Source organism: Leucoraja erinacea, chromosome 5 (genome assembly GCF_028641065.1).
Source record: "Leucoraja erinacea ecotype New England chromosome 5, Leri_hhj_1, whole genome shotgun sequence".
NCBI lineage: Eukaryota > Metazoa > Chordata > Chondrichthyes > Rajiformes > Rajidae > Leucoraja > Leucoraja erinaceus.
This window is the reverse complement of record NC_073381.1, coordinates 1,018,134-1,044,244: the sequence shown is the minus strand read 5'-3', so window position 1 is coordinate 1,044,244 and position 26,111 is coordinate 1,018,134. Positions and strand designations below refer to the sequence as shown.

At 48.5% G+C, this 26,111-nt stretch overlaps 1 protein-coding gene across 1 annotated transcript in view; it reads left to right on the top strand.

Annotated features, from left to right (window-relative positions):
- The window catches only part of LOC129696854 (coiled-coil domain-containing protein 162-like), a 77,028-nt gene extending 50,964 nt beyond the window's left edge, over positions 1–26,064 (top strand). The window contains exons 16-23 of the mRNA XM_055634927.1: positions 1,691–1,843; positions 5,707–5,841; positions 8,042–8,194; positions 10,011–10,220; positions 12,441–12,558; positions 17,415–17,489; positions 19,375–19,520; positions 25,650–26,064. Of these exons, the coding sequence (XP_055490902.1) occupies positions 1,691–1,843; positions 5,707–5,841; positions 8,042–8,194; positions 10,011–10,220; positions 12,441–12,558; positions 17,415–17,489; positions 19,375–19,520; positions 25,650–25,763 (1,104 nt within the window). The 3' untranslated portion in view covers positions 25,764–26,064. The remainder of the gene's footprint in view (positions 1–1,690; positions 1,844–5,706; positions 5,842–8,041; positions 8,195–10,010; positions 10,221–12,440; positions 12,559–17,414; positions 17,490–19,374; positions 19,521–25,649) is intronic.
- The last annotated feature ends 47 nt before the right edge of the window (positions 26,065–26,111 follow it).

Here is a 26,111-nt window from a genome sequence, read left to right as displayed (position 1 = left end):
CAATAGGTGCAGGAGTAGGCCATTCGGCCCTTCGAGCCAGCACCGCCATTCAATGTGATCATGGCTGATCATCCACAATCAGTACCCCGTTCCTGCCCTTCTCCCCATATCCCCTGACTCCGATATCTTTAAGAGCCCTATCTAGCTCTCTCTTGCAAGTCAAGTCAAGTCAAGTCAAGTTTATTCGTCACATACACATACGAGATGTGCAGTGAAATGAAAAGTGGCAATGCTCGCGGACTTTGTGCAAAAAAACAAACAAACAAACAACCAAACAACTACAAACAGAATGGAACAGAATGACATATTTTACATATTAAATATTGTGGGCGGAAGGAAAAGGGGAAAAAAACAGCAATTTAAAAAAAAGCAGTAGAGTGGCACAGTAAAGTTAGTCCCTGGTGAGATAGGCGTTTACAGTCCTAATGGCCTTTGGGAAGAAACTCCTTCTCAACCTCTCCGTTCTCACAGCATGGCAACGGAGGCGTTTGTCTGACCGTAGCAGCTGGAACAGTCCGTTGAAGGGGTGGAAGGGGTCTCCCATGATTTTATTTGCTCTGGAGTTGCACCTCCTGTTGTATAGTTCCTGCAGGGGGGTGAGTGAAGTTCCCATAGTGCGTTTGGCCGAACGCACTACTCTCTGCAGAGCCTTCTTGTCCTGGGCAGAGCAATTCCCAAACCAGATTGTAATGTTCCCGGACAAGATGCTTTCCACCGCCGCTGCGTAGAAGCACTGTAGGATCCTCGGAGACACTCTGAATTTCCTCAATTGCCTGAGGTGGTAAAGGCGCTGCCTTGCCTTACTCATGAATGCTGTGGCATGTGATGTCCATGTCATATCCTCAGATATTAGGACACCCAGATATTTAAAACAGCTCACCCTATCCACAGTATCCCCATTTGAATCCAGAGTATCGAGAGAACCGGCCTCCACCGCCCTCTGAGGCAGAGAATTCCACAGACTCACCACACTCTGTGAGAAAAAGTGTTTCCTTGTCTCCGTTGTAAATGGCTTACTCCTTATTCTTAAACTGTGTGGCCCCTGGTTCTGGACTCCCCCAACATCGGGAACATGTTTCCTGCCTCTAGCGTGTCTAAACCCTTAATAATCTTAGATGTTCCAATAAGATGCCCTCTCATCCTTCTAAACTCCAGAGTGTACAAGCCCTGCCGCTCCATTCTCTCAGCATATGACAGTCCCGCCATCCTGGGAATTAACCTTGTAAACCTACGCTGCACTAACTCAATAGCATCCCCTCTTATCCTTCTGAACTCCACAGAGTATTAACTAATTGGTTTTGAAAGTGCTAAAGCAAGCTGCCTTGCCTTTGGTTTTGAAAGTGCTAAAGCACATTGGTTATGTTCATTCTCCCTCTTCAAGTATTTGATTGGTAAGGAAGACTGAACAGTGAGTTATGAGCAACTCAAGGACACTTTACATAGAGCAAGAAAATGTATAGGCATTAGTTCATGTTTAATTTGCAGAATTTGCTCAGTTTTGCATCCCTTCTTTCCCGTGAGGCTTAGATTGGAATTCTCAAGCTAAAACTATTTTTTCCTCGTCTCCGGGCGGGCTCCGTGGCGGTGGTATCTCGGGAGGGAGGGTCGCGGTTGTGTGTGTGTGTGTGTGTGTGTGTGGGAGGTGCCGCTGGGCCTGTTCTCATCACCCCTCTTGTCACCACCACGACAGCAAAAGCTGGACGAATACCACGTCAACATGAACAAGGCGGCCTGCAGGCTGATCAGCGAGGTGAGGAGGAGCGGAGTGGAGAACATGATTCTTCTCAAGAGGAAGGCTGGCTCGACTAAAAGTGACGATGATTTGAGGGGGAACCTGGAACGGGTAAGCGAGCTTGCTCACCCGCTGATCTTTACAGCGGCCAAACCCTGGCAGTCCAGAGGTCCATGCATCCATGGCAACAGATGTGGGCGTGTTGGCCGGTGTGGGCAAGTTGGGCCGAAGGGTCTCTCTCCTCACTGTATCACTCTACGACTCTATCTCCATGGCAACCCCGATATTCCCTTACTCTGAACAATAGGTCCCGACTCGAAACGTCTCCAACCATCTGTCTATCAAAGACTCCCCTCACCTGTATCCTCCAATCACAGTCCAGGCTTTGTCCTGCCCCTCCTCCGCTATGGAGCGAAGGAAATAGGCAACGTTTCGGGCTGAAACCCTTCTGGAAATAGGCAAAGTTTCGGGCCGAAACCCGGAAGGGTTTCGACCCGAAACGTTGCCTATTTCCTTAGCTCCTAGATGCTGCTGCACCCCTGAGTTACTCCAGCACTCTGTGAAACGTCACCTATCCTGTTCTCCACAGATGCCTGACCCGCTGAGTTACTCCAGCACTCTGTGAAACGTCACCTATCCATGTTCTCCACAGATGCTGCCTGACCCACTGAGTTATTGTGCAGCAGCATCTATGGAGCGAAGGAAATAGGCAACGTTTCGGGCTGAAACCCTTCTGGAAATAGGCAACGTTTCGGGCCGAAACCCGGAAGGGTTTCGACCCGAAACGTTGCCTATTTCCTTGCTGCTGCACCCACTGAGTTACTCCAGCACTCTGTGAAACGTCACCTATCCATGTTCTCCACTGATGCTGCCTGACCCGCTGAGTTACTCCAGCACTCTGTGAAACGTCACCTATCATGTGTTCTCCACAGATGCTGCCTGACCCGCTGAGTTACTCCAGCACTCTGTGAAACGTCACCTATCCATGTTCTCCACAGATGCTGCCTGACCCGCTGAGTTACTCCAGCACTCTGTGAAACGTCACCTATCCATGTTCTCCACAGATGCTGCCTGACCCGCTGAGTTACTCCAGCACTCTGTGTCTTTTTTCTGCACTCTCTATCTTGCACTTTGACAATAGACAATAGGTGCAGGAGGAGGCCATTCGGGCCTTCGAGCCAGCCCCGCCATTCAATGTGATCATGGCTGATCATCCACAATCAGTACCCCGTTCCTGCCTTCTCCCCATATCCCCTGACTTGTGAACCTACGCTGCACTCCCTCAATAGCAAGAATGTCCTTCCTCAAATTTGGAAAACAAAACTGCACACAATACTCCAGGTGTGGTCTCACTAGGGCTCTGTACAACTACAGAAGGACCTCTTTGCTCCTATACTCAACTCCTCTTGTTATAAAGGCCAACATGCCATTCGCTTTCTTCACTGCCTGCTGTACCTGCGTGCTTACTTTCATTGACTGATGAACAAGGACCCCCAGATCCCATTGTACTTCCCCTTTTCCCAACTTGACACTATTCAGATAATAATCTGCCTTCCTGCTTTTGCCACCAAAGTGGATAACCTCACATTTATCCACATTAAACTGCATCTGCCATGCATCTGCCCACTCACCCAACCTGTCCAAGCCACTCTGCATCCTCATAGCACCCTCCTCACAGTTCACACTGCCACCCAGTTTTGTGTTATCTGCAAATTTGCTAATGTTACTTTGAATCCCTTCATTTAAATCATTGACGTATATTCTAAATAGCTGCACCGAGCCTTGCGGTACCCCACTCATGAACAGTTCAGGAACAGCTTCTTCTCCTCTGTTATCAGGCTTCTGAACGGTCCTTCCATAAGCTAGGGTACTGTCTGATTCACCTCTACCCCATTGCGGACATTGGACTTTGTCTTTGGAACTGATGCACTACAATGCTGAGAACTATATTCTGCACTCTGTATCTTCCCCTTTGGTCTATCTATTGTACTTTAGTTTGACGAGGAAGGACATTCTTGCTATTGAGGGAGTGCAGCGTAGGTTTACAAGGTTAATTCCCGGGATGGCGGGACAGTCATATGCTGAGAGAATGGAGCGGCTGGGCTTGTGCACTCTGGAGTTTAGAAGGATTGAAACATCGGGAATATGTTTCCTGCCTCTAGCGTGCCCAAACCCTTAACAACCGACCTCTACCTCCGCTACATCGACGACTGCTTTGGTGCCACCTCCTGCACCCACACACAACTGACTGACTTCATCCACTTCACCACCAACTTCCATCCGGCATTCCAATACACCTGGACCATTTCCGACACTTCCCTACCATTCCTTGACCTCACTATCTCCATCGCAGGTGATAGACTTCTGACCGACATCCACTATAAACCTACTGACTCCCATGGCTATCTGGACTACACTTCTTCCCACCCTGCTTCCTGTAAGGACTCCATCCCCTACTCCCAATTCCTCCGCCTACGCTCCCAGAATGAGGCGTTCCACACCAGGACATCTGAAAATGTCCTCATTCTTCAGGGAACGGGGGTTCCCCTCCTCCACCATAGATGAGGCTCGCACCAGGGTCTCTTCCATACCCCGCAACACTGCTCTCTCTCCCCATCCCCGCACTCGCAACAAGGGCAGAGTCCCCCTAGTCCTCACCTTTCACCCCACCAGCCGTCACATACAACAAATAATCCTCCGTCATTTCCGCCACCTCCAACGTGACCCCACCACTCGCCACATCTTCCCATCTCCCCCTATGTCTGCCTTCCGCAAAGACCGCTCCCTCCGTAACTCCCTTCTCAATTCTTCCCTTCCCTCCCGTACCACCCCCTCCCCGGGCACTTTCCCTTGCAACCGCAAGAGATGCAACACTTGTCCCTTCACCTCCCCCCTCAACTCCATTCAAGGATCCAAGCAGTCGTTCCAGGTGCGACAAAGGTTCACCTGCATCTCCTCCAACCTCATCTATTGCATCCGCTGCTCTAGATGTCAGCTGAGCTACATCGGTGAGACCAAGCGGAGGTTGGGCGATCGTTTCGCCGAACACCTCCGCTCGGTCCGCAATAACCAAGCTGACCTCCCGGTGGCTCAGCACTTCAACTCCCCCTCCCACTCCGTATCCGACCTCTCTGTCCTGGGTCTCCTCCATGGCGAGAGCGAGCAACACTGGAAATTGGAGGAACAGCACCTCATACCTTCACTTGGGGAGTCTGCATCCTGCGGGCATGAACATTGAATTCTCCCAATTCTGTTAGCCCTTGCTGTCTCCTCCCCTTCCTCAGCCCTTCAACTCCCCTTCTTTTTCCTTTCTCCCCCCCCCCCCCTCCCCCCCCCCCCCCCTCAGTCTGAAGTTAGGCCGACAGATAGCACAATGGGCTAAGATTGGAGGACCGGAAGGTAGCCGGTTCATATTCCGCCTGGGTGCATACTGTCGTTGTGTCCCTTGGGCATGAACATTTCATTCCCACCTTTGCCTGTAATGGAAGCCGGCGGCAGGCGCGGGCACACCGCGACGCCCTGTGTCCTCCCTTTCAAGGGGATGCTAAAAATGCATTTTTTGTCCTCTGTACTGTCTCCCTGACAATGACAACCCCCTGAATCAGTCTTCAGAAGTGTTTCGGCCCGAAACGTTGCCTATTTCCTTCGCTCCAAAGATGCTGCTGCACCCGCTGAATTTCTCCAGCAATTTTGTGTACCTTAATAATCTTATATGTTTCAATAAGACCCCCTCTCATCCTTCTAAATTCATATGATAGGAGCAGAATAAGGCCATTCAGCCCATCAAGTCTACTCCGCCATTCAATCATGGCTGATCTATCTCTCCGTCCAAACCTCATTCTCCTGCCTTCTCCCCATAGCCCCTGGCACTCCTAGTGGACGGGGGATTGCAGGTCGGTGTGGGCCGAAGGGCCTGTTTCCTCGATGTATCTCTAAAGTAAACCTAAACCTCTATTTCCTTTCTCTTTTCTCAGCAAGATCATCTCCAGTCCTTGCGGGAAGAGAACAGCCAGCTACAGGGATTGGTTTGTAAACTGAGAACTCTCAACTACTGGAGACTGACTGCAAGACAGGAGCAGTTTCAAAGGTCCTGCACAGCCTTGGAGCAGGTGAGGCGGAGTGGCAGAGTTTAAAAAGGGAGGGAGAGAGAAAACGGGGAATTACAGACCAGTTAGTCTAACGTCGGTAGTGGGGAAACTGCTAGAGTCAGTTATTAAAGATGGGATAGCAGCACATTTGGAAAGTGGTGAAATCATTGGACAAAGTCAGCATGGATTTATGAAAGGTAAGTCATGTCTGACGAATCTTATAGAATTTTTCGAGGATGTAACTAGTAGCGTGGATAGGGGAGAACCAGTGGATGTGGTATATCTGGACTTTCAGAAGGCTTTCGACAAGGTCCCACATAAGAGATTAGTATACAAATTTAAAGCACACGGTATTGAGGGTTCAGTATTGATGTGGATAGAGAACTGGCTAGCAGACAGGAGTCAAAGAGTAGGAGTAAACAGGTCCTTTTCAGAATGGCAGGCAGTGACTAGTGGGGTACCGCAAGGCTCAGTGCTGGGACCCCAGCTATTTACAATATATATTAATGATTTGGACGAGGGAATTGAATGCAACATCTCCAAGTTTGCAGATGACACGAAGCTGGGGCGCAGTGTTTGCTGTGAGGAGGATGCTAGGAGGCTGCAAGGTGACTTAGATAGACTGGGTGAGTGGGCAAATGCATGACAGATGCAGTATAATGTGGATAAATGTGAGGTTATCCACTTTGGTGGCAAAAACAGGAAAGTAGACTATTATTTGAATTGTGTCCGATTAGGAAAAGGGGAGATGCAACGAGACCTGGGTGTCATGGTACACCAGTCATTGAAAGTAGGCATGCAGGTGCAGCAGGCAGTGAAGAACGCGAATGGTATGTTAGCATTCATAGCAAAAGGATTTGAGTATAGGAGCTGGGAGGTTCTACTGCAATTGTACAGGGTCTTGGTGAGACCACGCCTGGAGTATTGCGTACAGTTTTGGTCTCCTAATCTGAGGAAAGACATTCTTGCCATAGAGGGAGTACAGAGAAGGTTCACCAGACTGATTCCTGGGATGTCAGGACTTTCATATGAAGAAAGACTGGATAGACTCGGCTTGTACTGGCTAGAATTTAGAAGATTGAGGGGGGATCTTATAGAAACTTACAAAATTCTTGAGGGGTTGGACAGGCTAGATGCAGGAAGATTGTTCCCGATGTTGGGGAAGTCCAGAACAAGGGGTCACCGTTTAAGGATAAGAGGGAAATATTTTTGGACCGAGATGAAGAAAATCATTTTTTACGCAGAGAGTGGTGAATCTGTGGAATTCTCTGCCACAGAAGGTAGTTGAGGCCAGTTCATTGGCTAAAGAAATTCCTCCTCATCTCCTTCCTAAAGTAATGTCCTTTAATTCTGAGGCTGTGACCTCTGGTCCTAGACTCTCCCACTAGTAGAAGGAGAGAAAGGGAATTTCTTTAGTTAGAGGGTGGTGAATCGGTGGAATTCATTGCCACATCAGGTTGTGGAGGCCAAGTCAGTGGATATATTTAATGCAGAGATGGATGGATTCTTGGTTAGTTACGGGTGTCAGGGGTTATGTGGAGGCAGGAGAATATGTTTAGGAGGGAGAGATAGATCAGCCATGATTGAATGGCGGGATAGACTTGATGGGCCGAATGGCCTAATTCTTCTCCTATCACATATGATCTTATGAACTTCACCCTCTTGCTCTCCCTATCCTACTCCCTCTCTCTCTCTGTCCCTTTCTTTCTCATTCTCCCTCTCCCCTTCATTTCCCTCTCTCTCTCTCTCTCTCTCTCTCTCTCTCTCTCCTCTCTCTCTCTCTCTTCCCCTTAAAAGGCAGCCCATGAGCTTTTCCTTTGACTCTTTTCTCTCTCCTCTTTCTGTCTGACAGGAAGGTCTTCTCTCTCTCCCTACCTCAACGTTAAGATGCTCGGAGGAGGAGAAAGGTTGTCCTGCAGCCTCAGCTGGTGGCGTTGAGGAGGTCCCTCTCTCCCTCTCTCCCCTCTCTCCCTCTCTCCCTCTCTCCCTGGAGATCCCTCTACTCCATCCCTCTCTCTCTCTCCCTCACCCCTCACTTAAACAGGGAGCACCTCGAACCCTCTCTCGACCCGAAACTCACCTCTCTCCATCTCTCTCTCAGATGCTGCACTCCCACTCTCTCTCCTCTCTCTCTCTGAAACATCACCTCGCTCTTTTACTTGAGTATGCTGCAGCCCATGAGCAGAGTTGACATTTTCTCGTCCATTTTGTGTGTGGACAGGAAGGTGTTCAAAGCAAGAAGGATTACCTCAACGTCAAGATGCTGGCGGAGGAGGAGAAGGTTGTCCTGCAGCAGCAGCTGGTGGCGTTGAGGAGGTCCCTGTGCCGGTCCCAGTCCGAGAACGAGAGGCTAAAGAACGAGATGGAGAAGGAGGTACTCCATCCCCAACTCTGCACCCGCACCCCACACTTAAACAGGGAGCACCTCGAACTACAGTCTCCACCCGAAACGTCACCCATTCCTTCCCTCCACAGATGCTGCCTGACCCGCTGAGTTACTCCAGCACTCTGTGAAACGTCACCTATCCATGTTCTCCACAGATGCTGCCTGACCCGCTGAGTTACTCCAGCACTCTGTGTCTTTTACACTGCTCATTTGTGATGCAGCTTCACAAATATGAACCAGGAATCGTTGGGCCTCGTTCCCCAAAGCAATATTCCACCACTCACCCGTTCCCCCAACGCAACCAGTTCGCCCAACGCAATATTCCACCACTCACCCGTTCCCCCAACGCAAGCTGTTCCCCCCCAACGCAAAATTTCCACCACTCACCCGTTCCCCCCCCCCCCAACGCAACCAGTTCGCCCAACGCAATATTCCACCACTCACCCATAGCCCCCAACAGCGCAGGCACGGCTCATTTCCCAACATCCCCCAGCACTCCCTCCCCCTCCTCTTCACTCACCCTCTTCTCTCTCCTCTCCTCCTCCACTCCCTCCTTCACCTCTCCCCCCCCCTCTGCTTTCCCCCACCCTCAGTCAGTCCCTCCATAACCCCTCTTTCCTCCCTGCCCCCCTCCTCTCCCTCTTTCTCCCTGCTACCCCACTCCTCACCTCTCCCCTCTCCCGCTCCCCCACTGAACACTATGTTTAAATAACAGTTCTCCTCCTCCCCTCCCCCCCACTCCCTTCCTCTCCTTGAAATGTAACAAGTCTCTCATTACACTGGGTGGAACACTGTTGATGGGCAGTTTATGTAAATGAGATCCCATTGTGATGTCATTGTCGGGTGGAGCACTGTTCACGGGCAGTTTATGTAAATGAGATCCCATTGTGAAGTCATAGCTACTAACTGCCACTGCAAGTTCAGGTGATTCTTTCTCAAACTCGATTATGTAAAGTTAAAAATGTGAATAACTTGTAAAATATATCATCAATCTGAACGAAACGATACACCACACCACAGGACAATGGTCCAAAATTGTAGCGCTATCGTGTACTGTTTTGGCGTAATTCAGGGCATGACTTGCACGCACGCACACACAGAAGATGAGAGTTTTAGTAATATAGATTAACAAATCAGATGTGTCATGTGGAATTAAGGTGATAAAATAAATGTCATGATTGTTGGAATGTAGGAGATAAGAGGCGAGTGTACAATCCATGCATTTAGAAACGTTGTGCAAATCTACTTATAACTTATTTACTAGAATGTTGCCTGGGTTTCTGCAGCTAAGTTACAGAGAAAGGTTGAACAAGTTAGGTCTTTATTCTTTGGAGCGCAGAAGGTTAAGGGGGGACTTGATAGAGGTCTTTAAAATGATGAGAGGGATAGACGTGGATAAGCTTTTCCCGTTGAGAGTAGGGAAGATTCAAACAAGAGGGCATGACTTGAGAATTAATGGGACAGAAGTTTAAGGGGCAACATTCTTTACTCAGAGAGTGGTAGCTGTGTGGAATGAGCTTCCAGTGGAAGTGGTGGAGGCAGGTTCGGTTTTATCATTTAAAACTAAATTGGATAGTTATATGGATGGGAAAGGAATGGAGGGTTATGGTCTGAGTGCAGGTTGATGGGACTAGGTGGGAGTAAGTGTTCGGCACGGACTAGAAGGGTTGAGATGGCCTGTTTCCGTGCTGTAGTAATTGTTATATGGTTATATGGGTATAACTATGCAAGTAGGCGCCAACAAAAAGTAGTTCTTTGTGTCTATCTTTGGACTAACCATTCGGCCGTGTTTCATTGAGGGTAGAAGCGGCTGCTGAGGGAGTACCGGCACCGTGAAGCCGAGGAGTGGAAGAGCCGGCAGCAACTGGAGCGTGTGAGAACATGCAGCGTGGAGCAGTGCCTGCAGGAGGTGCAGCTCAAGGAGCACACGCTAAACACGCTGAACTCCCAGCTGGAAAACACCTGCAAACACGCCCAGATGCAGCACAGTAAAATCAGCAAGGAGATCAAACAGGTACGGACCATTCTTCACTTCGAGGCGTAGAGCGATACAGCGTGGAGCTCAATGCTCCATATTTCAGCATCCTAAAGCATGAAAACAGCCACTGAGTCGGAACGTTTCAAACATTTTCAGACCTTCACAATCATAGAAACATAGAAACATAGAAATTAGGTGCAGGAGTAGGCCATTCGGCCCTTCGAGCCTGCACCGCCATTCAATATGATCATGGCTGATCATCCAACTCAGTATCCCGTACCTGCCTTCTCTCCATACCCCCTGATCCCCTTAGCCACAAGGGCCACATCTAACTCCCTCTTAAATATAGCCAATGAACTGGCCTCGACTACCCTCTGTGGCAGAGAGTTCCAGAGATTCACCACTGAAAAATGTGTGAAAAAAGTTCTTCTCATCTCGGTTTTAAAGGATTTCCCCCTTATCCTTAAGCTGTGACCCCTTGTCCTGGACTTCCCCAACATCGGGAACAATCTTCCTGCATCTAGCCTGTCCAACCCCTTAAGAATTTTGTAAGTTTCTATAAGATCCCCTCTCAATCTCCTAAATTCTAGAGAGTATAAACCAAGTCTATCCAGTCTTTCTTCATAAGACAGTCCTGACATCCCAGGAATCAGTCTGGTGAATCAAGCCTGTAATTTATCCCATCAGATAAAGCATAAAAAGAATTTAATTTGACACTTCCATATCTTCAGTATTGAAAAAGTTATGGTCATTGCCACACTTGGAAATTAGCATCCTGTTCCCTATTGCTTTTCCATGAACTTAACACAAAAGCTGTGATCGAGGACAGTCAATTGACATAAAAGTCGACATGACTTTCTTAAAAATGATCCATGATCAATATTTTCATACTAAATATCTGACTAAAAACTTCCACACTACATAGTTTTTAGTCAGATATTTAGTATGAAAATATTGATCATGGGTAGACAATTACACAAAATAGAGATAATTTAGATGTTCTTATGACATGATAGTGCCAAAAAATAATGATTTTGATTATCTTGAGAGTGGATGTTTGTGGATTAAGACAGAGATCGGATTGTGGCCGCCACCATGATTTTGCGCGTATATTGGATCATCAGATTAAAATGAAATCAGGGTAGGCGATAGACAATAGACAACAGGTGCATGAGTAGGCCATTCGGCCCTTCGAGCTAGCACCGCCATTAAATGTGATCATGGCTGATCATCCCCAATCAGTACCCCGTTCCTGCCTTCTCCCCATATCCCCTGACTCCGCTACGTTTAAGGGCCCTATCTAGCTCTCTCTTGAAAGCATCCAGAGAACCGGCCTCCACCGCCCTCTGAGGCAGAGAATTCCACAGACTCACAACTCCATGTGAGAAAAAGTGTTTCCTCGTATCCGTTCTAAATGGCTGACTCCTTATTCTTAAACTGTGGACAGGTTTGGAGGGATATGGGCCAGGCGCAGGCAGGTGGGACTAGTGTAGCTGGGACATTGTTGGCCAGTGTGGGCAAGTTGGGCCGAAGGGCCTGTTTCCACACTGTATGACTCTATGAATGGGTGATCGCTGGTCGGTGTGGGCCAGTGGGCCTGTTTTCATGCTTTACGATGATGAAATATGGAGGAAAACACAGATTGGCGGGGCAGGTTAGCATTCTGTGAATCTGTTCAGCTTAGTTTAGAGATACAGCACGGAAACAGGCCCTTCGCACCACTGAGTCCGTGCTAGCCAGCGATCCCCGCACACTAACACACGCAGAGAGTGATGAATCTCTGGAACTCTCTGCCACAAAAGGTAGTCGAGGCCAGTTCATTGGCTATATTTAAGAGGGAGTTAGATGTGGCCCTTGTGGCTAAAGGGATCAGAGGGTATGGAGAGAAGGCAGGCACGGGATACTGAGTTGGAATGATCAGCCATGATCATAGTGAATGGTGGTACAGGCTCGAAGGGCCAAATGGCCTACTCCTGCACCTATTGTCTATGTTTCTATCCTGCATGGACTCAGGATAATTTATATTTACACCAAGCCAATTAACCTACAAACCTGCACGTCTTTGGAGTGTGGGAGGAAACTGCAGATCCCGGAGAAAACCCACGCAGGTCACGGGGAGAAGGTACAAACCCCGTACAGACAGCACCCGTGGTCAGGATGGAACCCGGGTCCCTGGCGCTGTGAGGCAGCAACTCAGCCACCGTGCCGCCTCTAGGGCCTGCTGTGCGCGGTAACCAGTTTGGTGTCTCTCCTCAGCTACGCGGTCAGCTGTCACATGAGCGCAGTCTGAAGCTCGATGCCTTCCAGAGGGTTGACGAATTGCAGAGCCAGGTGCATAACTTTGAGGCTGCATTATCCGTCAGCAACAATGCAGGTAACGCCACTGTATATCCCGTCATTTGACAAAATGTTTAGTGTAGTTCAGAGATACAGCGTGGAAACAGGCCCTTCGGCCCACCGAGTCCGTGCCGACCAGCGACTCCCTCCCCCCCACCCCCCCACACACACACACTAACACCTACCCCACACACACCAGGGATAATTCACAATTGATACCAAGGCCATTAACCTACAAACCTGTACGCCTTTGGAGTGTGGGAGAAAACTGGAGATCCCGGAGAAAACCCACGCAGGTCACGGGGAGAAGGTGCAAACTCCGTACAGACAGCACCCGTAGTCAGGATCGAACCCGGGTCTCTGGCGCAGTGAGGCAGCAACTCTACCGCTGCGCCATTTTGCCTCTCTTGTTCTCGTTCCCTTAATTTAGTTAGTTTGATCCGGGGGGCGGAAAACCCAGGGGGGGGGGGGGGGGACCAGAGGGGACACACCCCCCCCCCCACGTTTTGAGAGGTGGGGAACATCTCCCCCCCCCCCAAGTTTTTGTGATCCGGATTTTAAAATCTCCGCGAGATTTCCGCGAGACAGTGGGGGTGGGGCTGAGGTTAGAGCGCGGTGATTGGAGGAGGGAGACGTGGCACAGACCTGTACCTCATGCGCTGGCGCTGTCCCGAGTCGTCCCCCCCCTCCCCCCCCCACGGGTGGCCAGAGAGGTCGGGAGTCAGACGCGAGCTGCCAGCAGAGAAACAGCACTAAACCCAGCTCAACTCTGCCTGTCCCGCTAGGTTAACCTGCCTGGGCTTGCGGGAAACATGGCCAGCGCGGAGAAGCAGCGCTGGCGTCCCGTCATTCCAGACAGGGCTGTAGTTAACCCGGCGAGACGGGCAGGGCTGAGCTGCATTTAGCGCTGGATTGAGCCTCCGTTTTGATAGCGAGTTCCGCTCTTGGTTTGATCAGTTATTTTATTGACAAGTGTACCAAGGCGCAGTGAGAAGCTTTTTGCTGCGTGCTATCCAGTCAGCGGAAAGACAGTACATGGCTAAGTAGCTAAGACAGTTTTTAAAATTCATTTTGGGATCTTTACTAAAACGTGGAAAAACTGGTGCTGGACTGGTCATTTTGACTTCAGCTTGCTGTGTCCTTTAGTTGAGTCTAGTTTATTGTCGCGTGTATCAAGGTACAGTGAAAGGCTTTTTGTTGCGTGCTAACCAGTCAGCGGAAAGACAATACATGATTACAGTCGAGCCGTTTACAGTGTACAGATACATGATAAAGGGAATAACGCTTAGTACAAGGTAAAGTCCAGTAATGTCCGATCAAAGATAGTCCGAGGGTCATGACTGTCATATGAGGAAAGATTGAAAAGACTAGGCTTGTATTCACTGGAGTTTAGAAGGATGAAGGGTAACTTATAGAAACATATAAAATTATAAAAGGACTGGACAAGCTAGATGCAGAAAAAATGTTCCCAATGTTGGGCGAGTCCAGAACCAGGGGCCACAGTCTTAGAATAAAGGGGAGGCCATTTAAGACTGAGGTGAGAAAAACGTTTTTCACCCAGAGAGTTGTGAATTTATGGAATTCCCTGCCACAGAGGGCAGTGGAGGCCAAATCACTGGATGGATTTAAGAGCGAGTTAGATAGAGTTCTAGGGGCTAGTGAAGTCAAGGGATATGGGGAGAAGGCAGGCACGGGTTAGTGATTGGGGACGATCAGCCATGGTCACAATGAATGGCGGTGCTGGCTCGAAGGGCCGAATGGCCTCCTCCTGCACCTGTTTTCTATGTTTCTAAATGAGGTAGATAGTCGCTCAGGACCGCTCTCTAGGTGATAGGATGGTTCAGTTGCTAAAAGATTACATTTGAAATGAAAGACTTTAAGTTAAAGGCATTTTAATTTAGTCTTGAGTTAAGACTGGTTGGGCTACATTTGGAGTGTTGCGTGCAGTCCTGGTCACCCCACTAAAGGAAGGATGTGGAGGCTTTGTAGAGGGTGTGGAGGAGTGTTACTAGAATGTTGCCTGCTTTAGAGAGTTTCAGTTCCAGGGAGAGGTTGGATAAACTAGGATTGTTTTCTCTGGAACGTCAGAGGTTAAGGGGAGACCTGATAGGTTTGCAGTGCATTCAGAACGTATTCAGCCCACTTCACTTTCTCCACATTTTGTTACATTACAGCCTTATTTTAAAATGGATTAAATTCTTTTTTTTTAATCATCAATCTACACACAATGAAGAAGCAAAAACAGGTGTTTTGACATTTTAGCAGTGTAATTAAAATGAAATAACTGAAATATCACATTTACATAAGTATTCAAACTCTTTGCTATGACACTCAAAATTGAGCTTAGGTTCAATCCTGTTTCCATTGATTATCCTTGAGATGTTCTACAACTTGGGAGTCCACCAGTGGTAAATTAAATTGATTGGACATGATTTGGAAAGGCACACACCTGTCTATATAATGTCCCACAGTTGACAGTGCATGTCAGAACAAAAACCAAGCCATGAAGACGAAGGAATTGTTCATAGACCTCCGATACAGGATTGTGTTGAGACACAGATCTGGGGAAGGGTATAAAACAAGTTCTGCAGCATTGCAGGTCTGAAGAGCACAGTGGCCTCCGTCATTCTTAAGGGCTTGTCCCACTGTACAAGGTAATTCAAGAATGCTCCCGAGTTTGCCCTGATTCGAACTTGGAGATTTACGGTAATAGCCGCTCGTCGGTACTCGGGGCTCTCGTGGACAGTTTTCAACATGTTGAAAAATCAAACTCGTGGTAAGCGTGTAGAACGTACCCGCTACGTACATGTACACTACGTACATTCTTCGTGCTTACCACGAGTTTGATTTTTTTTTTAACTCGGGAGAGCTCTTAAATTACCTCGTACAGTGGGACAGGCCCTTTAAAATGGAAGAAATTTGAAACCGCCAGGACCCTTCATAGAGCTGGCTGCCCGGCCAAACTGAGCAATGGGAGGAGAAGGGCCTTGGTCAGGGAGGTGACCAAGAACCCGACGGTCACTCTGACAGAGCTCCAGAGTTCCTCTGTGGGGATGGGACAACCTTCCAGAAGGACAACTATATCTGCAGCCCTCCACCAATCAGGCCTTTATTGTAGAGTGTAGTGGCCAGACAGAAGCTACTCCTCAGTAAAAGGCACATGACAGCCCGCTTGGAGTTTGCCAAAAGACACCTAAACAAGATTCTCCTGTCTGATGAAACCAAGATTGAACTCTTTGGCCTGAATGCCAAGTGTCACGTCTGGAGGAAACCAGGCACCGCTCAACACCTGGCCAATACCATACCTACGGTGAAGCATGGTGGTGGCAGCATCATGCTGTGGGGATGTTTTTCAGCGGCAGGAACTGGGAGACTAGTCAGGGTCGAGGGAAAGATGAACGGAGCAAAGTACAGAGAGATCCTTGATGAAACCTGCTCTAGAGCGTTTCATCAGACTGGGGCAGAGGTTCACTGGACCTCTTTGTGACAAGTCTGTGAATGTCCTTAAGTGGCCCCGCTAGAGCTCGGGGCAGAGGTTCACCAAATACAGGTGTGCCAAGCAGGACAGACTCTTGAAAGGCGCCCATAAATAAATTTATTAATTATTATCAATAACCCACATAGACTCCCAAGAGCTCATCTACTCCTAGATGGTATGAACCACCTTTTCAGCAGTAAATGTCTGGCCTTCACTGCCTTCTGGTGCAAAGATGTGTCCTTAAACAGTTAAATCTATCCCCTAATTTGACTCATTTGCTAAAGAAACATTGAAAATAGGTGTAGGAGGAGGCCCTTCGAGCCATTGATCACAGCTGATCGTCCCCTATCAATAACCAGTGCCTGCCTTCTCCCTATATTCCTTGACTCCACTAGCCCCTAGAGCTCTATCCAACTCTCTCTTAAATCCATCTTGGCCTCCATTGCCCTCTGTGGCAGGGAATTCCACAAATTCACAACGCTCTGGGTGAAAAAGTTTTTTCTCACCTCGGTCTTAAATGGCCTCCCCTTTATTCTAAGACTGTGGCCCCTGGTTCTGGACTCGCCCCACATTGGGAACATTTTTCCTGCATTTAGCTTGTCCAGTCCTTTTATAATTTTATATGTCTCTATAAGACCCCCCCCCCCCCCCTCATCCTTCTAAACTCCTGTGAATACAAGCCTAGTCTTTTCGATCATGGTTTCCTCAGGACCTGACGTGGAGCGTGAACACCATGACACTCAGAGATTGCTGCTGTCCTTTTATCCATTGAGAGCATACTAACATACTGTGTATGCGTGTGGTACACCAGCGGCTCAGAGAAAGTGCTCCAGAGGGCCATTCTGCCCCCTCTCCTTACCTTGGAGGACTTACACAGTTCTCGTCCCACCCCGGACACTCCCTGTTTGAACTGTTGCCGTCAACAGATCTACAAGGACAAGGACGAACAGACGCTGCTATAAAAGCACTAAATGTAGCCGCCAAGGAACGCACTGTTTATGCGTGCTATTTTCCTACCTTGTATGTATCACAAGGAATGGTGCACTGACTGGCTGACATTTTTAAATTTTGTTGTACATGGTTCATGTTACAATGACAATAAAGAAACTATTCTATTCTAAATTAGGAGACCAAAACTGTACACAATACTCCAGATGTGGCCTCATCAGAGCCCTATACAACTGCAGAAGAACCTCTTTACTCCTATACTGAAATCCTCTTGTTATGAAGGCCAACATTCCATTAGCTTTCTTCACGGCCTGCTGTACCTGCACGCCAACTTTCAGTGACCGGTGTACAAGGACACCCAGGTGGTTGAGATAGTGGCGTTCATGAGACTTTTAGACAGGCTCATGTAAGTGCAGGGAATGGAGGTTTTATTGTTCGATTAATACTAGTTTCTTCTCTATTCCAAGAAACGGCATCTGGTGTGTTGGGGAAATCGGCATCATTGCATTCCAGTGCATGCAGTTTCAGAAACATTTTGCCAGGTATTGACATTTTAAACATTCTTACTTGTAATGTGTAGAGTTGAGTGAGGGGGAATGCCCATTCATTCTTTCTTTAACTTTTCTTTGCAAACCCACGTTCTCACCCGTGATGCTTATAGAAACGTACGAAATCCTTAAGGGGTTGGACAGGCTAGATGCAGGAAGATTGTTCCCGATGTTGGGGAAGTCCAGGACAAGGGGTCACACAGTTTAAGGATAAGGGGGAAATCTTTTAGGACCGAGATGAGAAAAACATTTTTCACACAGAGAGTGGTGAATCTGTGGAATTCTCTGCCTCAGAAGGTAGTTGAGGCCAGTTCATTGGCTATAATTGAGAGTTGGATGTGGCCCTTGTGGCTAAAGGGATCAGGGGGTATGGAGAGAAGGCAGGTACAGGATACTGAGTTGGATGATCAGCCATGATCATATTGGATGGCGGTGCAGGCTCGAAGGGCCGAATGGCCTACTCCTGCACCTATTTACTATGTTTCTATGTTTAAGATGGAGATTGACAGATTTGTGATTAGTACGGGTGTCAAGGGTTATGGGGAGAAGGCAGGAGAATGGGGTTAGGAGGCAGACATGGAGCAGCCATGATTAGGGTGGCCAACTTTCTCACTCCCAAATAAGGGGCAAAAGGTCAAATATATGGGACAACTTCCCGACGGCAATTCGTTGAGCGACTGGGCCGTGGCTGGGTGAATGGTGAGTTGGCCCTGGGTGCTGGACTGCACACAAAGCCCAGCCGGCGGGCCAGCGGAGGAGCTTTGGCCCGGGGGCAAAGTCTGCGCCCCGTCCAACTCATGAACCGATGATCGGCCGTGAGAAGAAGGGGTGGTGGTGGTGTCAGCGGTAAGCGAAGGTCTGAAGGTCGGACGGCTGGCCGGGCTGCTGACTGACGGGGCCACGGGCGCTGCTGCTGCTGCTGCTGCACTCCACGGGCTGCACTACGTCAGGACGGGTGAGGCGGGGGCCGGACGCAGCGCTCAAACCCGACAGTCCCCTCGACCTGAGTAGTAGCGGTCAAATACGGGACAAGGGCGGTCCCGTACAGGTCAAACTAATTTAGCCCAATATACGGGATGTCCCGGCTAATACGGGACAGTTGCCAACCCTAGCCATGATTGAATGGCTGAGTAGACTCGATGGGCTGAATGGCCTAATTCTACTCCGATAACTTGTGAACTTGTGAAACCCTCATGTCTTTGGGATGTGGGAGGAAACACTTTAAAGATAGAGTGCGGAAACAGGCCCTTCAGCCCGCGCCAACCAGCGATTACCCCGTACACTAACACTATCCTACCCACACTAGGGAGAAATTACAATTTTACAAAGCAATTAACCTACAAGCCTGTACGTATTTGGAGTGTGGGGGGAAAAACGGAGCACTCGGAGAAAACCCACACGTTCATGGGGAGAAGGTACAAACTCCGTACAGACAGCACCCGTAGTCGGGATGGAACCCGGGTCTCTGGCGCTGTGAGGCAGCAACTCTACCGCTGCACTCAGACCATAACCCTCCATTCCTTTCCCATCCATATACCTATCCAATTTATTTTTAAATGATGGATGCCCCTAAACTTTTGTCCCTTAATTCTCAAATCATGTCCTCTTGTTTGAATCTTCCCTACTCTCAATGGAAAAAGCTTATCCACGTCAACTCTGTCTATCCCTCTCATAATTTTAAAGACCTCTATCAAGTCCCCCCCTTAAACTTCTGCGCTCCAAAGAATAAAGACCTATCTTGTTCAACCTTTCTCTGTAACTTAGGTGCTGAAACCCAGGCAACTTAATGGCCTAGAAGGTCGCAGGTTCCCCACCCCTGGTCTAATACAAAGGAAACTTTGGATGTAAACTTTTGGCTACTTGTGTATCCCTTACTTAGGCACTGGAACGCAGACTCACTTTCGAACTCAGTCACTTACTCTCTCCAGAGAGCAGTTGCAGCGCTGTTTGACCGCTGACCCAAAGACGACTGATGCCAGTGGAACCGTCGGCTGTGGAGGAAAGAGAATACAGAGGCCAAAAACGGTGAGCAACAGACATATCATAAAAGCCTTTCAATCAATATTGACTCTGCATTCAAAGCCCTGGATCCTGCCTGCCATCATTGAGGTTGTCAGTGTTCCCGATGTTGGGGGAGTCCAGAACCAGGGGCCACAGTTTAAGAATAAGGGGTAAGCCATTTAGAATGGAGACGAAGAAACACTTTTTCACACAGAGTTGTGAGTCTGTGGAATTCTCTGCCTCAGAGGGCGGTGGAGGCCAGTTATTTGGATACTATCGAGAGCTAGATAGGGCTCTTAAAGATAGCGGAGTCAGGGGATATGGGGAGAAGGCAGGCTGATTGGGGATGAGCAGCCATGCTCACATTGAATGTCGGAGCCGGCTCGAAGGGCCGAATGGCCTACTCCTGCACTTATTGTCTATTGTTATGATGAACTGTGTCAGCAGCAATTAAATTTATAAGGTACATTCCAAAATATCGCCCGGAATTACTTGAAAACTGATGTTACAAAATGATCACAGTTCCTGTGAACTAGTTTAGTTTAGCGATACAGCGCGGAAACAGGCCGACCGAGTCCGCGCCGACCAGCGATCCCCGCACACTAACACTGTCCTGCACACACTGGGGACAATTTAAAATTATACCTAGCCAGATAACCTACAAATCTGTGCGCCTTTGGTGCGTGGAAGGAAACCGAAGATCTGGGAGAAAGGTCACGGGGAGAACGTACAAACTCCGTACAGACATCGCCCGTAGTCAGGGTCTCCGGCGCTGTGAGGCAGCAACTCTACCGCTGCGCCACCCCGAACTGTTCGCAGCCCAAGCAGTTTCGGGCGGCACGGAGGTGCAGGGTAGATTATTTGCCTCAACGCCAGAGACCTGGGTTCAAGTCAAGTCAAGTCAAGTCAAGTTTATTTGTCACATACACATACGAGATGTGCAGTGAAATGAAAGTGGCAATGCTCGCGGACATTTGTGCAAAAAGACAAACAACAAAAAACCCAAACAAATTATAAACACAATCATAACACACATATTCTTTTACATAATAAATAATGGAAGGAAAAACGTTCTGTAGAGTTAGTCCCTGGTGAGATAGGAGTTTACAGTCCGAATTGCCTCTGGGAAGAAACTCCTTCTCAACCTCTCCGTTCTCACCGCATGGCAACGGAGGCGTTTGCCTGACTGTAGCAGCTGGAACAGTCCGTTGCAGGGGTGGAAGGGGTCTCTCATGATTTTAATTGCTCTGGAGTTGCACCTCCTGTTGTATAGTTCCTGCAGGGGGGCGAGTGAAGTTCCCATAGTGCGTTCGGCCAAACGCACTACTCTCTGCAGAGCCTTCTTGTCCTTGGCAGAGCAATTCCCAAACCAGCAGGTACGGGTGCTGACTACGGGTGCTGTCTGTACAGAGTTTGTACAGAATTATTTTGTAGGTCGCAGAGGAGGTGCAGCAGCCAGACCAGCGAGTGAGTGGATTGGCTGAGACATCCTAATTAGTTGTGTGGATAGTTGACATGATTGGATCAAATTAAATCCTGGTCTAGGGGAGTGACCTGTTGCGAGCGGCCCTGATGAGGCAAAGTGCGAGTCTTTGGCACAAGAGTCTTCTGCGAGGCAGCTGAGGCAAGGATGCTCCACTTGGATCAGTTGTGTGTTTCATTTATTTTAAATATTTAAACTTGTGATGGCAGCTCTCTCCCGCCTTTCTTAAACCGTGGGATAACATTAGCTACACTTCAATCTACAGGAACTGATCCTGAGTCTATAGAACATTGGAAAATTATCACCAATGCATCCACGATTTCTAGAGCCACTTCCTTAAGTACCCTGGGATGCAGACCATCAGGCCCTGGGGATTTATCAGCCTTCAGTCCCATCAGTCTATCCAACATCATTTCCTGCCTAATGTGGATTTCCTTCAGCTCCTCCGTCACCCCAGATCCTCTGGCCACTAGTATATCAGGGAGATTGTCTGTGTCCTCCTTGGTGAAGACAGATCCAAAGTACCTCTTTTCAGAAGTGGTAGCATGTGGAATGAGCTTCCAGTGTGGTCCAGGCAGGTTCGTTTTTATCATTTAAAAATAAATTGGATAGTTATATGGATGGGAAGGGAATGGACATGGTCTGAGCGCAGGTATATGGGACTAGGGGAGATTATGTGTTCGGCACGGACTAGAAGGGTCGAGATGGCCCTTCCGTGCTGTAATTGCCGTTATATACCTGTTCAACTCATCTGCCATTTCCTTGTTCCCCATAATATCCCAGCCAATTCCCGTCTCATACCTTCAAAGTCTCCTTTATTCATGTTCAGGACCCTGGTCTATGAATTAACCGGGTCACTCTCCATCCTAACGTAGAGTTCCACCATATTACGGTCACTGTTGCCCAAGGGGCCTTGCACAACCAGATCACTAACTAATCCTTCCTCATTACACAATACCCAGTCTAGGATGGCCCATCCTCTACTCGGCTCCTCTACATATTGGTTTAACAAACCCATCCTGTATACATTCCAGGAAATCCTCAGTGCTGCTACCAATTCGGTTGTCCCAATCTATATGCAGATTAAAGTCACCCATGATAACCGCTGTACCTTTGCCACACGCATCCCTAATTTCCTACTGCTGTGTGGTGGTCTGTATACCACTCCAACAAGTGTTTCATGCCCGTGGCTATTTCGCAGTTCTACCCAGACAGATTCTACTGCATCCAAGCTGATGTCTCCCCTTGCTATTGCGTTAATCTCCTCTTTAACCAGCAGTGCCACCCTGACAGTCCTTGAGGAGCTGCATCTGGACACAGTTCCCACAGGTGCGGTGGGTCAGTGAAAATGGGGAATTACAGACCTGTCAGCTTTACATCGGTAGTGGGGAAGATGCTGGAGTTGATTATTAAAGATGCATTTGGAAAGCAGTGACTCGATCGGTCAAGGTCAGCATGGATTTACCAAGGGGAAATCGTGCTCGACTAATCCTCTGGCATTTTGTGAGGATGTAACAAGTAGAAACACAGAAATTAGGTGCAGGAGTAGGCCATTCGGCCCTTCGAGCCTGCACCGCCATTCAATATGATCATGGCTGATCATCCAACTCAGTATCCCGTACCTGCATTTTCTCCATACCCCCTGATCCCCTTAGCCACAAGGGCCACATCTAACTCCCTCTTAAATATAGCCAATGAACTGGCCTCGACTACCCTCTGTGGCAGAGAGTTCCAGAGATTCACCACTCTCTGTGAGAAAAGTTCTTCTCATCTCGGTTTTAAAGGATTTCCCCCTTATCCTTAAGCTGTGACACCTTGTCCTGGACTTCCCTAACATCGCCAACAATCCTCCTGCATCTAGCCTGTCCAACCCCTTAAGAATTTTGTAAGTTTCTATAAGATCCCCTCTCAATCTCCTAAATTCTAGAGAGTATAAACCAAGTCTATCCAGTCTTTCTTCATAAGACAGTCCCCATCCCAGGAATCACTGGTGAACCGTCTCTGCACTCCCTCTATGGCAATAATGTCCTTCCTCAGATTTGGAGACCAAAACTGTACGCAATATCCAGGTGTGGTCTCACCAAGACCCTGTACAACTGCAGTAGAACCTCCCTGCTCCTGCACTCAAATCCTTTTGCAGTGAAAGCTAACATCCCCTTCGCTTTCTTTACTGCCTGCTGCACCTGCATGCCTACCTTCAATGACTGGTGTACCAGGACACCCAGGTCTCGCTGCATCTCCCCCTTTCCCAGTCGGCCACCATTTAGATATTGCTGTTAATCTCCTTTTTGCCACCAAAATGGATAACCTCACAGTCCCTTATACTGCATCTGCCAAACATTTGCCCACTCACCCAGCCTATCCAAGTCACCTTGCAGTCTCCTAGCATCCTCCTCACAGCTAACACTGCCCCCCAGCTTAGTGTCATCCGCAAACTTGGAGATATTGCCTTCAATTCCCTCATCCAGATCATTAATATATATTGTAAATAGCTGGGGTCCCAGCATTGATCCTTGCAAAGTCCCACTAGTCATTGCCTGCCATTGGGAAAAGGTGCCCGTTTACTCCTACTCTTTGCTTCCTGTTTGTGAGTTCTCTATCCACATCAATAGAATGGATAAGGGGGAGCCAGCGGATGTGGTGTATCTGGACTTTCAAAAAGCCTTTGACAAGGTCCCACACAAGAGATTAGTGTGCAAAATATGAGCACATGGTATTGGGGGTAGGGTATTGAGGTGGATAGAGAACTGGTTGGCAGACAGGAAGCAAAGAGTGGGAATTAACGGGTCCTTTTCAGAATGACAGGCAGTGACTAGTGGGGTACCGCAAGGCTTGGTGCTGGGACCCCAGTTGTTTACAACATATATTAACAATTTAGACAAGGGAATTAAATCTGTAAGTTTGCGGATCACACCAAGCTGTGAGGAGGATGCTATGAGGCTGCAGGGTGACTTGGATAGGTTGGGTGAGTGGGCAGAAGCATGGCAGATGCAGTATAATGTGGATAAATGTGAGGTTATCCACTTTGGTGGCAAGAACAGGAAGGCAGATTATTATCTGAACGATGTCAGATTAGGAGAAGGGGAGGTGCATCAAGACCTGGGTGTGCTTGTACATCAGTCACTGAAAGTAAGCATGCAGGTACAGCAGGCAGTGAAGAAAGCTAATGGCATGTTGGCCTTCATTGCGAGAGGATTTGAGTTTAGGAGCAAGGGTGTCCTACTGCCGTTGAACAGGGCCCTGGTGAGACCACACCTGGAGTTTTGTGTGCAATTTTGGTCTCCTAATTTGAGGAAGGACACTCTTGCTATTGAGGAAGTGCAGTGTAGGTTCTCCAGGTTAATTTTCGGGATGGCGGGACTGAAAAATGATGAAAGAGTGGGTCGACTGGGCTTGTATTCGCTGGAATTTAGAAGGATGAGAGGGATCTTATTGAAACGAACAATGAGGAAAAGCTTTTTCACCCAGTTGTGAAGGTGAATTCTCTGCCACAGACGGCAGTGGAGGCCAATTCATTGCATGTTTTCAAGAGAGTTAGATTTAGCTCTTGGGGCTAAGGGAATCAAGGGATATGGGGAGAAAGCCAGAACGGGGTACTGATTTTGGATGATCAGCCTTGAACATATTGAATGGCTGGTTCGAAGAGCCGAATGGCCTACTCCTGCACCTATTTTCTATGTATGTTCTCCCCGTGACATGCGTGGGTTTTCTCTGGGTGCTCCGGTTTCCTCCCACACTCCCAGGACACACAGGTTTGTGGGTTAATTGGTTTGGTAGAATTGTTAATATTGTCTCTGTGTGTGTGTAGGATCGTGTCATTGTTCGGGGATCACTGGTCAGTGAGCCGAAGGGCCTGTTTCTCTAAACCAGGGGATCTCCAAACTATGGCCCGCGGGCCACATCCGGCCCGCCACGAGATTTTACCCGGCCCGCAGCAAGCTCAGCGCAGGACGGACGGAGTGTGTGTCAGTTAGGCGTCGATTCGAGGAGCACGGCTGCCCGCTGTTGTTACCGGGTAGATCCCTCGAATTGTCAGAGCCGAGACATCACAAGGGTCGCCGTGAAGAAGGGGGCAATGGGATGGGGATGGGATGGGGGGGGGGGGGGGAAGTGGTTCGGCGCCCGCGGTCAGAATGGGGCAGGCGCGTGTTGTAACGTGCGATCGTTGCTCTCTGCCCCCCCCTCTCTCTCTCTCTCTCTCTGCCTCTATCTCTCTCTAACTGCCCTCTTGCTCTCTCTCTCTCTCTCTCTTCCATTAAATTTATAAAACTGACAATTCCTAATTTTTCCTATGGCCTGCAAAAATGTGCCGAATATATAACGTGGGCCTCAAGCTGAAACGTTTGGAGGCCCCTGCTCTAAACTAAACTAAGTTTACAAGTCGGAAATACAGTTGCAAATCGGGTTCACATGCTGCATGAAATGCCAGAAGTCCTTCAACTAAACAGGGGATTGACAGATTCTTGATTAGTACGGGTGTCAGGGGTTATGGGGAAAGCAGGGGAATGGGGTTGAGAGGGAAAGATAGATCAGCCATGATTGAACGGGAGTAGACTCGATGGGCCAAATGGCCTAATTCTGCTACCAACACTCATGTCATTGAGAATTATCCAAATTGTTTTCATGTGATATGTTCTGCATGTTCTCAGCTTAATTATTTGTTAACACAGGTCCCAACTAGACTTCACAATAAGGTGATGGAAGCATTATTGCCAGAAACGGAGGACTCGGGACATCTCAGTCTCATCCTGGAGCTGAAAGATTACAGATTAAATCAGAAATAATTGCAAGGGATGCAAGACAGAAGAACTGCATAGACAATCAAAAATAAAAGCAGGGCAGCTGGAAGAGGAAAAGAAAACATTATTCACTGCAGAGCAAAAACAAACCCCAATAAAGTGCTGGAGTTTCTCAGTAGGATGTGTGTAAGAAGGAACAGCAGATGCTGGTTTACACTGGGGACATAAAATGCTGGAGTTAAGCCCCCGTCCCACTTAGGAAACCTGAACGGAAACCTCTGGCAACTTTGCGCCCCACCCAAGGTTTCCGTGCGGTTCCCAGAGGTTGCAGGTAGTGGAAGCAGGTTGGGAGACTGACAGAAACCTCCGGGAACCGCACGGAAACATTGGGTG